Below are 16,213 nucleotides of genomic sequence, written 5' to 3' on the forward strand. Positions count from 1 at the left end.
ACTGTTTTGGATCAATTTCATCTGGTGAGTAGTTCAAAGTATTGTCTCTCGCTTCCTTTCTCTGTCTCTACCTGTTTTTGTGTTAGTGTGTGTGTGTGTGTGTGTGTGTGTGTGTCTGTGTGCGCGCGTGCGTGCTGGGCTTTTTGTGCATATATACATTTAGCGCAGACAGTGGAGCACAGATGCTTGTTTTCCGTATCGTTACAATACATTTTATCAATAACAAAAACTATATTTGTGTCTAACAAATAAAATATTAAACCATGTCCCTATACACAGAATTTCTTCTCCGCTAGAGTCTACTTCTATAATACAGACATGCGTGCTTAAATGGCGCAGTCACAGGTAAACGTTGCGAAATTTTACGCAGTTTTGAAATGTATGTTTGTGCTTCCAGATTTCTTTCTAATAGCAACTTTCTCTACAACAGATGAATATCATCCAAGTGTGATAATACATTTGATTTAATATCATGTTCTAAACCTAGGCTGTAGAAGTGTATTAATGGGCCTGTATTTTGTTAGTTTTCAATCCACGCAGGGCCAACGTGCGGGATAATTAAATTGATACTCTGCAATACTCCAGTATAGTTGTCAGACAGACATCCTGTACTCATTGGCTGCCTCAGATATACCAGCTCTGCCTCCCACGTGATACTGGATAAATGCCCGCCCGCTAGCATCCTAGGTAGCAGACAATCACAGACCACTGTGAGAGGGACACACCTTCGTCGTTTTTTGGCTGTTCATGGGGATGCCATTTTACACTCAAAACTAATTTAATCCACGAGATTTAATCATTCATTGCAAATTGACTTTTTCAATTGCATTTCTTCCACCACATTTGCCGTCACAACTTTACCAATACGATGACTGAAGTTTTTGACAGTCTAAATACAGATATGCATTCTAACCAGATTACCTCGAACAGTTACCACAGCTTACACAAGTCGCAGGAGTCTCCAACTCTACCAGTATCGACGGCGACGGACAGCAGCTTTTACAATAGCCAACAGCCGGGACACTGCGGAGGGTCCCCATATGGCCAACTCGGGACTTACCAGTACAACAGCAGCGGTATGAGCGGCGTTCAATACAATACCAAATCATACGACCTTGGTTTTAACTCCTCGTATGGCAGCTACGGCTCCTATGGTTCGAGTTCTTCGCCGACTCCAACGGATCCAGGTAAATACCGTTTCAATGTTTTCTTATTCATATGTTTTATGTGAAGGCTAAATCCTGTTAAGACCAAAATGTTACGCGTTTCCAATTATTGTTCTTAAATATTTCTCAGAGAAAGAAGAAAGTGAACCTGAAATCCGAATGGTGAATGGAAAACCAAAGAAGGTCCGAAAACCTCGAACTATCTATTCAAGCTTCCAACTGGCCGCCCTTCAACGGAGATTTCAAAAGACACAATACTTGGCTTTACCAGAGCGAGCCGAGTTGGCAGCCTCAATGGGCCTTACACAAACACAGGTTTGTGTAGTGCATCTCTAACGCATCAGTTGCTTTCAAATCTATATTAATCGGTGCATATTTTATAGCCATGATCAGGATACCTGGCTAGGCTTGACATATATTGATAGTTATCCAGCATTTGTTGTTTATAGTTGACTTACTGACTTGGTTGTGATAGGTTTTAAAATACGCTTTAGAACAATAGTAACAATGTGTTCCTTTTTAGGTGAAAATCTGGTTCCAGAACCGTCGCTCCAAGTTCAAGAAGTTGTGGAAAAGTGGAGAAATCCCCCCTGAACAACATGTGGCCTCCAGCGATTCTCCCCCCTGCAACTCTTCACCCGTCACAGCCTGGGACTTTCCACAGAATCAAAGAATGAATAATGTAAACTCTAGTTTACCTCAGAGCAGCAGCCCTCCAAATACGACTGCACCTTCTTTTTTGGCAAACTATTCTTGGTACTCATCAACGAACTCTGCAACACATCTTCAGGCTGGCCCCCTTGTCCAGCACCATCACAATGCCGCCTTGAGCGCCGGGACAATATTTTAATACAACTGACTCTTACTCGGAGGATACTGGTGAAACAGAAAAAAAAAGTTACTTCTATATTTTGACAGACCTAGTCAAGTGAACATTACGGTTAACTTTGGTCAACTTCACTTATAGGTTCCAGGTGCTCGTGGAAATTCTAAATGTTACCGTGTACACACCGGCAAATGGCAAACTTTTCAGATTTTAACAGTTATTTTTGTATTTATTTATTGTGTTTATTTTAATGGATAATATGTATAAATCAACCACTAATATCCAAAGCAATCAGAGAGTAAGATGCTTTTACGCGCGGGCGTTACTTCTGCATCACTGCAAGTAAAAAGTTGATTGCAAGATGTGAACAACTGTCACATATGTAGCACAATTTTCAAATGTATCGTGCCTTTTGAAAATGACCTCAGTTTTGTTGAACCATATCGAAAAATTTTACATGTACACGGATGTCTAAAGGCCTACTCTTTAAAATGATTTTCTTTTGTAAATATAAGGTAAGTTTGAGGATTTGTCTGTGCATATTTCAACACATTATTTTGTTATGTCGTTCTGTCATTATTTTTTTTATTTTGGGACAAATACCTTCTTATCCTTCGTAAGCTACTGATTGTCCCATATTCAAATTAACTTCTATAACATTTTAATGGTATATTGTCTTTAATTTATTGTTATGGTTAGCAGTGTTTCCTTTATATGATCAGACTTTATTTAAATAAAAGTTTTTTGTGCAAATTGTGTTTTTCTAAATTTTAAGGGAATTAAGAAATTAGCATAGCCTTCAAAGGGAGAAGTTGATTTTATTTTGCATTCAAGTTTAGCCCGTTGTTTTTTACGTATGTAGAACCATAATGGAGCTTTCTGAATTAGTCTACTGAGAAGAAACCTGTATACTCCCTTATGTAGCACAACAACTGAAGTGTTCGGGTCCATTAAAATACAAGTTACTGAACGAGTACATTTATTGATAATTTAAACTCACAAATCGTAATCATCGCGAGGTAGCTCGACACGGTTTTGGGGGTCTTAGCCTACAGCGCACATTAAAATACTATTTGGTTATGCATTTGTATTCTTTAGTAATTGTATCGTCTGAAGTTTAATAGACGCGTTAAATTAATCTCGTTTGGTAAAATTCGGAGAACCTGTTAAAGACTAGATTAACAGAGCGGAGACAGTGTGCCTGAGGCGCGGAGAGCGCTGGAGTATTCCAAGGCACGCAACACGCCTTGGCATGCGAAAGGGAAGATGAGGGCGTATGACTGAGCTCAACCTTTCAGACTCTCTGGAGTCAGAGCGCCGCTCTCCAGACATTTTATGAACTCAGCCCGAACAAAAAAACTAGTCCCAAGACCGCCTGAAGCTAAACAACATGGAAACATTTCTCACATCTTGTTCACTCACACAACACAAGGCCCTACTGATCCGTGCTTATGAGAGGAACGGCCGGAATTAGATTTTACCATGTAGACATTATAGTCAACAACATTATTTAAAACATTTTTTACAGGTTTATCAGATACCAATCTTAGCAAAATGATATCCAGGCTACTTGAGCTTCTGTTACGAAATGTATGGATAAAATAGAGATTTTCTTAAAGCTTGTTCTTCTGCATTTTATCATTATGATTATTTCTATTATATTCCCCTAAAACATATACCCACCTAGTTCTCCAAAGGCCTTTTTGTGACGGTGCACATGACCTCTCAGTATGTAGCCTATTGGACAATCGTTTCCCAGCTTTGATCATCTGCTCATCACGTCGACCCGTGCTTTTTATGGATGAGTGATCATAAGCCACATAAAGTGGAATCGTTTTGCATAATAAGGATGTACCTTGTCAGTGATTGCCACATTACAAGATGGAACATTCTCCCTGGGGCGGTTGTTGCTTTATCTTGATACGAGGACTCCCTTGGGATAACAGGCCTACCACGTTGAGTGATCCTGTAGAGAAAAAAACAATATAACACACATTTGGATGTAGACTATGGTGAATACCGGTATAGGCGATGCTTATACATCTGCACATATATATCCTTAATAAGAGGTGCTTTAGTAAGATATATTTAGAACGCACTGAGATGGTGCGGGTTTAATGTGCATGTATATTCGTACGTTTAACGGTTTCCCCGGATAGGTTTAATCTCTTCATATTAAAATTTATTAATTCACCTCCTTCGGAGAGGCTGACAGAGAACGTCCCTTTAGCTCACATTGAAACGTTTGCCAATCTATTCTCTGTCACAATACATTTAAATTTTTGGAAGCTCGGGGTCAATGCTGACTATATCTGACTGATTGAATTAACTTATTTCCCTCCCTCATATATGCCAAGTTCCACACAATGGTAAATGAAATCACTACCACGACATGTCTCAGTGCCCCAAACATCTACGTCTATATTTCGTGGATTAGCATTGATGTGGCTTTATACTTCCGGAATCCGGTAGGCATCTTGAAAATGCCATAACCGTGTCCTAATGTATACCCTGATGTGTAATTTCATCCACATTTGCTCTAGTTTGTGCATTCTGGCTTTCCGATCTGAAAGCCTGCAATTACATTATAATTCTTCGCAATTTTAGATGCCCTAATATGGGCTGTACTTTTTGCGCTAGACAATTTCCAGCTATTTCAAGCATCAACATTGTCAAAGTTGTATTTACACAATAAATGGGAATATCAATGCATAGTTTTTAGCATGCCATCTTGACTCGACTATAATTATATCCGTGTGGAGCCTACGCAGAATTAGCCTGAATTGCATGGTAACTGCTGCTTTAAATTTTTTAAAATTACTCATAATTTCCCCAAAGATTAGGACCAAGATCTCGAGTGCACAATGTCATCAGCGTAATGAGGAGTAAACATTTATGCTAATAATCTAACATTTTTTCCATCAGCTATAAAGAGGGGAAATAAAGCAGAAATGTTCAGTCATATTCCGAGCTGTGCTGTTATAGCACTTAATACTGCATGGGCAACAGTTTATGGGATTCAAGCTCTCAACCTTCAGTATGCCCATGCTTCAGGATGTTGTTCTCAGTTATTTGCTTGTCTTAATAAGGGAATCTTTGAATGGTGACAAAGAGTCTGCGTGGTTATTTTTCAGAGACTAAGGTAAGTATGTATGTAAATTTATTTTACGTTTGTCATTTGATGTCCTCGTTTCGTTTCTTTTCTTTTTTTTTTTTGTTACGTTTTTTGTTTTTTTGGGGACGTGGGGGAGGGCTGGCGGGGGTTGGATAGCCTGCTTCTTATGCTCCAAGATTCCATTGATTGATAGTTTAATACAGACACGTTGTTAAGGCTATAGCAAACAAACGAATATGTGTAATAACTGTTTCGCTTAAAATATTACACATCTATTTTCAATTACAATGGACAGCACATTTATCATAGGCTACATTTCATTTTTGAAACTGACAACTAGTATGATCATACAACAATTATGCAGTAAAACTCTATTCTAGCAAAATAACCAAGAGAGATTAGGCAAGACAGTTATTTTGGCCATTACATAATATCTTCTTGTCGAGTTAATTTATTGTTATGAACGTCTGTATATGGGACTTAACATATTATAAACGTATAGGAAGATTGAAAAATCAACGATTCGCGATCATTATTTCAGTCAATGGGCTACTTACCATTTTATGGTACGACTGACTATAAGGAAATGGTTGCTACAGCCTATGGAATCGAAATGGACAGGGTATACAATAAAGCTCCTCTAGTTCTATAATTTAGCTGCTGCTTTCATTACTTTTACATTGTGCTCTGCTAATTTTCAACCGTCTTCGCGTAGACAAGCCCGCGCTATAGGCCTACACCTGCAAGCAATTTGCCTGCCTTATGTAAGGAAACAGCGACGAGATGGCAGCTCACCTATTTCAATTTTTTCATTGCGCAGCAAATTTCTTTCAGTGCTATCTCTTTTGTTAACGCTGAAAGATTCCCCGTGCGAAAAAATTGCTCATAATTACCCCAGAGATGGGAAACTGCATTAGAATAAATAAGGGCGAAATTACTGTAATTATGTTGGGTTTGATGGGCTCGGCTCGTAATCAAGGGGAGAATACAGTGAAATAGCACTGACCCTCTTGGATGTGCAGCTGCGCTTTTACTTTCGGTGTTACAGGGAGAGGAGATGTATGTTGCAGAAAATCACGTTTTACATTTTAAGATATATTATTTCCAGGCCAACCATACTCCTTAATAATATTACTAATACAAAGTTAATGGGGAAAACATAACGATTGATTTTTACACAAGGACAAAACTGAAAGGCACACGGGTTAGCCTATACTATTATTGATTTTGAAAAATGTAAATGATGTGTTATGCGTAATATGCCTAATTAGTTAAAGACAACCTTTTGAAAAATTAATACATTACCTACGTTTATTTGGTCTCCTTTCCCTGCCACATAATAATAATAATAAAAGAAGAAAAGTAAGAAAACACACAATAGGCCAATCATAATTATCATTATAATAACAATATCTTAGTTAATGGGGACTTTAATATCAGCAATGTGGTCAGATTGTTAGTTTACTTGTTGTGAAACTTTAAATCCGAAAAACGAAATCAATAGACATAAATACATGTGTCAAAACGTTAAGGGCAATTTGTGACGGTGAGTTGACAACATTATTGCTGTAGTTTTCTCAAGGGATTTTCTTCTCTATGCCAGCACCAAGAGAGCATCTCTACAGGTCTCAGAAATTGTCAAATTTGTCAGCTTAATCAGTTAACACTGATATTTTAATATTCATGTAAAGCCTTTACTCCCTCATCTGCGCCCACATACAGACATGCACCTACATATGTGCGTGTCTGTATATGCACTATGGAAATCAGCTAATAAAACCTTTTCATTAATTATTAAAATGAGGTCAATTTTCCGCAGTATATTTTTTCCATGCCCGAAGTATGCCACAATAAGACGGATATTTGTATATTCCTGTAATTCGAAAGGATGTAGGGCTATAGGCCTAATATTTATAAAACAGACGACTGGGTGTGTACGGGTGCGTGCACGACATGATATTTGCAATATATTGTCTATGGTAGGCCTGTAGTGTTTTCCCTCAATTGGTCCTTTCCTCAGCTCATCGGGTGCTTCAGAATTTTCTGTAAAAGCGCAGTTAAACCATCAACCCCAAACAAGAGCCCCTTTGAACTTTTCACTTTTACTTATCTACATTTAAACCACCTCCCTCACCCCCAACTCCTCAACCAACCAGTCTTTTCGCAGCACCTGCCTCATAGCCCAATTATTCACTTAACACACACCATTGCTCTCTCCTCTATTCATGGGTGAAAACGAGGTTTGTTGGAACCACAGATAAGTAGAAAGGAGCTTATAGCGGTTAAATTAAAATGAAAAGAAACAAGCACCATATTGTTGAAGGAATGATAATGTTATAGAAACCGACACATGATTAGTCGAGTGAGGTTTGAATTGACACGTCTCTAACGCGACAATGCCCAGCACTCACAAGAGATTACGAAAAGCTGATAGGCCTATTGATTAAGCCCTGATATTTCCAAAAACGTTGACAATTATATTTATATATTCGTGGCTAAATGTGGGTAATCATAACTTAAGCATACAGCCAGTGTTGCATATAGTGCTGATACAAATGAATAACCACTTAGGTTTGCTTTATTTCATCACAGTGCATCTAACCGGTGCAAAGCTGTCATAACGCAGGCTTACATGGACTTGTCATACGGATTATTTTATGTTTTTAATATTTACCACCTCACTATGAGGACAGCGCCATTCGATTAATATTTTTTTTAACGTGGTTTACTGCCTACACCCCATTGTAAATATTCTGACACAATCATTTGAAATCATAGTTTTACTGTTTCCAACATTATGTACATACCTTCAATAAACCAAAGCAATAAATTAAAGTAATCAATACAAAACTAAATATTTCTATAGACAGCTAAATACATTCACCCTAATGAACACATAAAAATCCTATTTCACAAGGTAGCCTATCGATTACAGCACAAACCAAAGCTGAAAATGTCCTATTATTTCTTGTCTTTATGTACATCCGCCCGCGCAACTCATAACAAACAATGACAAACCATGTTTTCAACTTCAGGATGATCTTAATTCTCTTCGCATGAAATAACTGTTATTTAAGATTGTTCACATAACGTTTGGGGCTCCGTAGTCGAAGAGGAGTTTTGCTTGCAATAGTGCAGAATAAACAACTCGTTGTTGTCGTTTTGTAAGTCAAACACACCTGCATATTAAATAAACATACAGAAAAAAGTAAATAATTTAACTTAAATTAACACATAAACAGCATGGTAGAAATATGTGGCTGGCGCTATAGCGCGTGCAACTCGATTCCATGCTCATCAAAACGACTAATTTTTAACTAATAATATAAAAGTACATTATAGACCAATGGTAGTTTCGTCTGTTTAAATGCTAGGTTTAAGTTCATGGTCAAATCACCATGTTGACTTTCATTGAAGTGGCCATTTGCTAAGCCTTGGTTACACGCGATATCAGGCTTATTTTTTATCATCATAGGGATTAGAAATCTAGCAAATATTAAAATCAAACATAGGATACATAAATATACTCTCACTGACTTGTTACAGCTCAATATATTTACTTTAACACATGGCCTATAAAAATGTCACAAAAGATAATTACAGCAGCTTGAGGACCCATTTTTCATAACAATTTCCGGTGTCTGTCTTGGACATAAAAGTACTTCTAGCCCTTAGGCGCAGACGATGCCTTTTCAGTCTCTCCTCTCCCAGGCTGTTCGCGGAGCGGTCGGTCGATGCGAGGAGGGCCGCTATGTCACCTGGCAACTTTTGGAGCAAACTCCGGATTTCTGTGCATGGCTGCAGCTGGCCAGTGCTAGGCCACGCTGGGTAGTTGACCCAAAATCTCCTGATATGGGCCATGGCGGTACAGTGGGCGGGGCAGGTCTATCAGCTCACAGTTATGTTCACATGAGTTGCGGTTGCTGCATAGACTCTTGGTGTGCAGTTGGATACCATGAGGTATAACTTGGAATGTAAGAACCTGGTGCACCCACAGATGTTTTCACCGTGATGGGTGAGCTCCAAACCGGTGCTGCCGGGGAGCCAGTCGAAAGTCCGCGACCATTGGCCAAAGCGTTGGTGTCAATTGTGCCACCACCTTGTTTCATGAGTTTCTTGAACTTCGATCGTTTATTTTGAAACCAAATCTTTACCTTAAGAGAGAGAGAATCACGGTTAGGATTAGATAGCTAGAAAATATAGGTCAGCAGTATATACAACTTGGAATGTTAAAATAATGTTTTAACAACATACGCTACTAAATGTCTTCCCAACATGTCCATGGGACATTGACTCATCCTCATTGATGTCATTGTTTGTTGGTTATGTTCCAAATAACGAACAAGTAATTCATTAATTCTTGCAGAACACTTCACAATTAAGCTACGAATAATAACAGGAGTTCCAAAACATTGCTCCAAAGAAGTAAGTGCGTTCACAGGCCGTACCGAGAAATACTTGAGAGCCTTTTCATAGAACATCTGCATGATGATAAATCATTTCAAAATATTCAATAAGAACCAAATATATACTGACAAACACAAGGACAGTGGCCTGTAACGTGACAAAACATATATAATAAATAGCCATTGTCATTAAGTGCCCTACAATTGTTTATCTGATCAAAAGTGCATTAAACTATATGTATTCAAAAGTGAAAAAAACGTTTACTTGCCTGTGTTTGCGTGAGACCCAGCGAAGCTGCGAGCTCAGCTCTTTCTGGCAGTGCCAAATACTGAGTTTGTTGAAATCTTCTGTTTAGAGCTTGTAGCTGAAGACTGGAATAGATAGTCCTTGGTTTGCGAATCTTTTTCCCTTTTCCGTTGAACCGCACCTCTCCGCCTTCTACAACTGTGTTCTTCTCTGTCTCTGGTGCTGAGAACCGGAGAAAATAGCTAAATTAATCAGGAGACAACTCGCCAACTTCGCTGCACAGCAATGAGCATCACAGTGCAAGTTTTACAGGCAGTAGTTTAGGTATAATTACCCTTAATTGCATACATTGTTTATAGCATTACGCAATAAATAATTACCGACCCTAATACCCCAACATCCGCGTTGCTTTTCCAATACAACGTTTGCTTGCTGGACCGAAAAACACAACCAAAAGTTTCTAATAAACTTATAGGCATGAAACATGAAGTTTAAAGCTTACCTGTGTCTTCTAACCGTGTCTGTGTTAGTGCCGAGCTGTTTTGGTACGACTGCACTGTATTGAGATATGGACTTGAGGAATGGCTGCCGACAGAGTTGACGTATGGATAACCTAAAGATCTAGGAAATGATGAGGCTGGACTGTACGAGTTCTCATGTTGAGTATGACCAGAAGAATGTAAACAGTGCATGGAATAGTGTCCGTGAGACATTGAGGAAGGCGACATTTGTTGACTCGGTGGCCCAAATTCCATGAAAACGGGTTTTCCTGAGACAGGGCTATTAAGACCTTCTGGTATTGTAGTCATTGTCATCTCTTCTGGCGGATCTCTCCTCTTCCTTTTTTGTTTTCTTCTATGATCTCAGTGAAGGATGGATCCCAATTTAAGCAGTACAGATTTTTTCTCTTTCCATTCATAAGAAAATGTAGTTTGTGTCTGTGAAAAGTCTACGTATGATGCAGTGGATCTAGACAAACTCGCTCAAAGGTTTGAATCGGGGATTCATGAATATTCATCAAAGATGGTCGCTGATTGGTCCACTGTATCCAAGAATGATGCCGATTGGCGATCCGCGGGTAGGGTCCGAAGGACCTGATAAACTCAAGAAAAACAACAAAACCTGAGATTCAGCTCTGAGATGTCAGTTTATTAAAACAGTGCTTAGGTAGCAGGGAGAGCCATAAGAAAACTATAACCAAAATACAAAAGGACGGCTTTGAAAAAAGTAACACTGTTGAAGTGAGCCTATTTGATAAAAACATAACATTAAAATAATTAAAACGGCAATAAAATACCAACGATAATAATAATGTTAATAATGCAATTATTATTATTACTAGTACTACTAGTAATAATAATAATAATGCACTTGTTTCTAATATTAGTCAGTGTTATCAACCATATGCTATTGTTATATCCTGTTAATTCAAACATTAAAATACAGTCTGTATTAGAGTGTTATTATTTAACAACTATTTCATACAAATTAATCATTACAAGAAAAAAATTATCTGATAACTGTTGAGACATAAATGTATAGGCTATAGCCTAACAGAATTTATTTTTATTTTATTTTTCAATTTCTCAAAACAAACTGATAGATTATCGTTGCTCTTTATTTATAGTGTCTTTTGGTGTTCACATGCGTAGACGTATAACTCACAGGTCTATTTGATTAAATGCCCGTCTCAAGTGCGCTGAGCCGCAGCTGAAGCAAGCTGAATTAGCATAACACTGATGTTTAATTTTCATACGCATAATTAGCCATATATTTAACACTTGCAATGGCTCGTGATCTCAATTATCGGAGCAAAGTATACCTGGTTGAATTTATACGATTAAGCATTAACTGGCTTATGTTACAAGCGTAAATATAATGTTGTAGAAATAAAAAATGTTTTCCAACTGGATATTTGTTCAACCTCTTGGTCTGTCTCTGCAACATATATCGAAATAGCTTTTTATTTCTCTATTCGCCACATGAGCAGTGATTCCATGCCCAAAAACTAAATTCATCGAAGTTGCTTATAATATAACAAACCGTTTGGCCTTATTTATACAATTCTGTTGACTGTTCTCGGTAAGGGATATATCATTGTAACCATGATGCTGCTGCTTCAGTACTTTACAAAACAATACTCTATGTATATACATTATGAAGCATAGTATTAAACAAAACATTAGGGGATTTGCAATTTTGTTATTACACGGGTAAGACTACTTACACATGTATATACATATACAGAAATATATATACCTATATACAGATTTCACCTGTATATATACATCGATGAAAAGACAAACATTTCTCATTTTGGCCTACTACTTAATCTTTTTTTCTTTTCAAAAGAAGTAGAACTTCAATATGTTCGCTTTTTTCAGATTGTGCGGTCTTTTGGCTGACCTTAATGCCTAGCTTTCACAATTCATGCAATCCCTTAGTTGTGATTAATGAAAAGTGAATAGCTGATATAATAATGTAGCTGTATGGACCGAGCGACCATGCAGATCTATAGTGTAGCCAAAGTCATCCGGGCATATATATATCACCTCATCTGTACAGCTTGTTCCAGAAAACGCCATCATACTAGAGCCGTTGATAAATACATCGGCCTAGATATTGTTTAGTCATTCATTTCAAGTTAATGAGTAAATCGACAAAACATGTTGATGTGCTCTATAACACAACAACGAAGGCCAGTTAAATCGTCATACAATCTGATATTAAACATAGCCTCCATCAATTCATATAATTCCATGCGAGGTTTAGGGGGGTGCGGTCAGTTTCCTATTAAGACAGTAGCCTATAGACATTGAACAATGATTTTCCGAGAACGTTTAATTGAACTGAACTGACTACTGACTAAAGAGTATAGCTGTTTCCCTTTATTATAGGTTCAGTTTTCGAAGAAAAAAAAACATTAAAAAAACAGCTGGTCCATATCACACGACATGCAGGTTGATCACTTGACTGTAACCTAAAATACGTGATCTACACATTTCAATCAACATTTAGATTAATTGTTAACACGATTAGGCATTATATGCACTTACTTAATATCGAAAATCAGGTGATGGAAAAAAAGAAAATACATCTCCAATATCGGAGATCAGAAAAATTCCATTGTGCACCACTTATTGCTGGTGACGAAGAAGCAGCAAATATACAGATCTTCATTTTACTTTTCAATGTTATTGAGTCCGTCTGCTGTGGATGAACGGAAAGCAGAAATACCACTGTTCCCCGGCAGCTCAAAATCTCCACCTGAATAACAAATTAAAGGCAGTTAAATTCCGTCACAGTGATTATCAACCTAATTAGGCATAATTGAAATCAAAGCTGAACATGCAACTTACGAATGTGTTTTTAAAATGCGAAAGCTGACATCATAGTTAGCAATAAAGTCTGCGATGTGCATCTGACAGTGGATATCTTGGTTTTGAAGAATTCTATAATATATTACGCTCATAAGGAAAACTGCACTTCTCTCTTTTAAAATTGCCCAATTTCAAGTAATTTATATCTGGAATTACATTCGAAAAATACTTCAAGGGTTCCTCTATCACCAGCGAAAATGATAATAGTAGTACAACCAATAATTATCATCTTCCAGAACAGAGGACCGATTTTTATGGGCACTTGGTGGGTGCGACTGATAACTGTCATTATTTCCCGGCGATAGTATCTGCAAACTGAAGATGAACATGCGTGTTCTGCAAAAGGCCTATAGCCTACATTTCAGACCCTTAACATAGAAAACGTGTTTAATTACTAGAAAGGCATTATAAAGAGGTGGAATCACAGTTTCTCTGAAGAAAATTGCAAACATAACCAGCCTTTACTAGTAAAATGCTCTTCTCAAATGTCACTGTATTCACTATGTTTACAATAAGATTTTCTTTGAATATGCCCACAATTCTCAGACAGGGCAAATATTCAATTTACTTTAATGTGTCCAACGAATTACTTATTTTAAACCAATATTTTGATTAAGAACAACCACACAAAATATATATATTTTGCTCAATTTTGCTAGATTCAAACTAACTGGTATACAAAGTAATACATATCACAGTATGTTAAAACACTACTTGAAGAAGCAATTAAGGACATGCCTTAGTCTTTTCATTCAGCGCTCCTCCAGGTGAAGTTTCATTATAGTGGTCAGTCTTAAAGGATTTTTTCATCTGCATTTGCAATCATGGCAGTGATCTAACTAGGACGCAGAAAATAAAGCCCTATATGCATGGAAGCATCAGAGAGAGTTTAAGGAGACAGGACTCATTAGCAATGAGTAGCTCTATGGCTGAGTGTGTTTTAACACCTGCTGTACTTCACCTGAGGGTTAGCAGCCAGTGCAGAGGCTGGAAGGTGGAACGGGACAGGGCCTGAAATGTCCCAGTCTTCATTTCAGCCCCCTAATGGAAACCCCTCTGTAACTGCCCCCCTGCCAACCTGCATTTTAAGCTGCCAAATATTAATGATGTGGCTTTTGGAAAAAATTAGTTTCTTATAGATCTCAGCTCCTATGGGACTAGCTAAATTCATTCTGTTCTTCAGACTGTACAAGGTCCAGGATATAATGTGAGTAAATGTGAATGATTAATTACTGTTATTGGTGGCACAGGATACTCCATTTAATTACATTTCCTCTGTTGAAGGCAGTGAGACACGGCTATCCATGGCAAGTCTGACCAACTTGTAACGCTGATATACTGGACTCTCCAAGATGACCACTGCAGAGGTAAACATTGGGTTCATGTGACATTTTCTTATGATCTCACAGATATGGTCAAATGTACAAGAGGTTACTATACACTGCTCAGCTAATTTTCAATGTATCATTAGTTAATAATGTTGTCATAACTTGTTGGACAGTTATGTGATTCAAAGAAGAGGAGAAACATTTTGTGTCTCAACAGCATATTTTATTTTAGATTGCATAAACTGACAAATTCAACAGAAGGTATGTGATCTTGATTTGTATCCCTTCTAGGTCAAATTTTTTTTATCTGAATAATAATGGTTCCAATCTCTGTGTCTGTGGTCTGTGGTTAACTAGGTGCTCTGTTTTCTGGGTTTTGTGTGTCCTTGTTTTGATTACAGAATGCAGCTTTTGAAAACATTTACATTGTACTATGTTAATAAAATTAATCTTGAGAAGTATTTAAATTTCTAAATTTATTGTGAATGTATGTGATACAATTCTTTATATTTTGTCAAATAATGTATTCATTATTCATGCTGATTCTAGCTTCTGCAGAATTTTAAAAAGACTAACTCCAAACTAATGTCTACTTTACTAATCTACAATTAGGTTAGTAAAATAACCTAATTGTAGTCTACATTTATGCATTTCTTTTATTGGAGTACCAATAATATTGATGTGTATCTGATTGATGTCTAAAACATGCCTTGATTAATAAAGATGACTGAACAAATATGATAAATCCGATGTGAGAAAATTCTCTGAACAGTCTTTCCCCTAATTCCTCCTCTGCCCTTGTAGGTCTTTGCGTTCATGCAATTTGTTGCTTCACTGGGTACTGACACAAAGTCAGCTTTAGAGGTCTATTTTCCTGTTCAAACTACTGTAGCATCAAAAAGTGAATTGATTTGGATTTACCCAATGTTAGTCTGTGTAGATACTGACTTATGCCATTTAGAAATAGTTTGAACTATAAGGTTGAGGTGTCATTATATTTTATAGAAATGCTTCTATGTTTAGAAAACGTGTATAACACGATGATGTGTGCTTGACATTTTACCATAGACCAATTGACCTTTATTTCAAACAGAAAGCACAAGGCAGGACATATTAATGACATCCTTTAAAATATGAAACTGTTGAAACAAGTGTATAGCAAGATTTCAATAGCATTCATTGTAATGTACATTTAGTGATCTGTAATGTCAGTGAGCAGTGAGTCACATCTGAACAAGAAAGCAAGTTTAGTTCCATTATCCATTACCCTTACCAGTCCATAATTATTTTGGGATTCGGTATAACAGAGTAATGAACATACAGTATTCATAATATTATGCATATGGAGGCAGATTATAGATGTGGAAGAATTTGTGCTACCAGGGTATTTCAAGAGGTTGGTTGAGGATCTTTTTAATGAAGAATGTGTTTTTAATGTGTTTTTCTGTGAAACAGACCTCAGTCTCAGTGTGGCTTCCCTAAAATGAAACATAACTCAAATGTTCTAATTTATTTTCAAAGGTAATGAGTTAGATTCTCACTGGGATCAGCGTATGTAAAATGGATGCACGCGTCACTGTGCGTAGATTGGGATGAAGGTGTCTGCTGACTACAGACTCAAAGTCCTACCCTATTCTTCGATAGCCTTTGCAGGACTGGAACCAGTGCTCCAGAGGGACATGCAGCCAAGCTGGGCTAGTTGCTCATGGGTAAAAAAAAAAAGAAAAAAGAAGCAATCACATTGT

At 37.4% G+C, this 16,213-nt stretch overlaps 2 protein-coding genes across 3 annotated transcripts; one reads left to right on the forward strand and one right to left on the reverse strand.

The window, feature by feature from the left end:
* Positions 1-637: 637 nt before the first annotated feature.
* dlx2a (distal-less homeobox 2a) lies at positions 638-2,734 on the forward strand. The gene is made up of 3 exons (XM_010879867.3): positions 638-1,187; positions 1,297-1,481; positions 1,690-2,734. The coding sequence occupies exons 1-3, from the start codon at positions 869-871 to the stop codon at positions 2,014-2,016; spliced, it is 831 nt and encodes a 276-aa protein (XP_010878169.1). The 5' UTR covers positions 638-868; the 3' UTR covers positions 2,017-2,734.
* A 3,802-nt stretch (positions 2,735-6,536) lies between these two features.
* Positions 6,537-14,859, reverse strand: dlx1a (distal-less homeobox 1a). Of its 2 annotated transcripts, none has more exons than XM_010879866.4 (5): positions 13,120-14,859; positions 12,817-13,027; positions 10,263-10,854; positions 9,783-9,982; positions 6,537-9,261 (listed from the first exon to the last, which is right to left on the reverse strand). In XM_010879866.4, exons 3-5 carry the CDS (start codon positions 10,573-10,575, stop codon positions 9,013-9,015), a joined length of 762 nt encoding a protein of 253 aa, XP_010878168.1. In that variant the 5' UTR covers positions 10,576-10,854; positions 12,817-13,027; positions 13,120-14,859; the 3' UTR covers positions 6,537-9,012. The 2 variants fall into 2 exon arrangements, with proteins under 2 accessions (XP_010878168.1, XP_010878167.1); XM_010879865.4 differs by having other exon boundaries at positions 10,263-10,862.
* Between the last annotated feature and the right edge of the window lie 1,354 nt (positions 14,860-16,213).

The sequence above is a fragment of the Esox lucius genome, chromosome 16, assembly GCF_011004845.1.
Source record: "Esox lucius isolate fEsoLuc1 chromosome 16, fEsoLuc1.pri, whole genome shotgun sequence".
In the NCBI taxonomy this organism is placed as follows: Eukaryota; Metazoa; Chordata; class Actinopteri; order Esociformes; family Esocidae; genus Esox; species Esox lucius.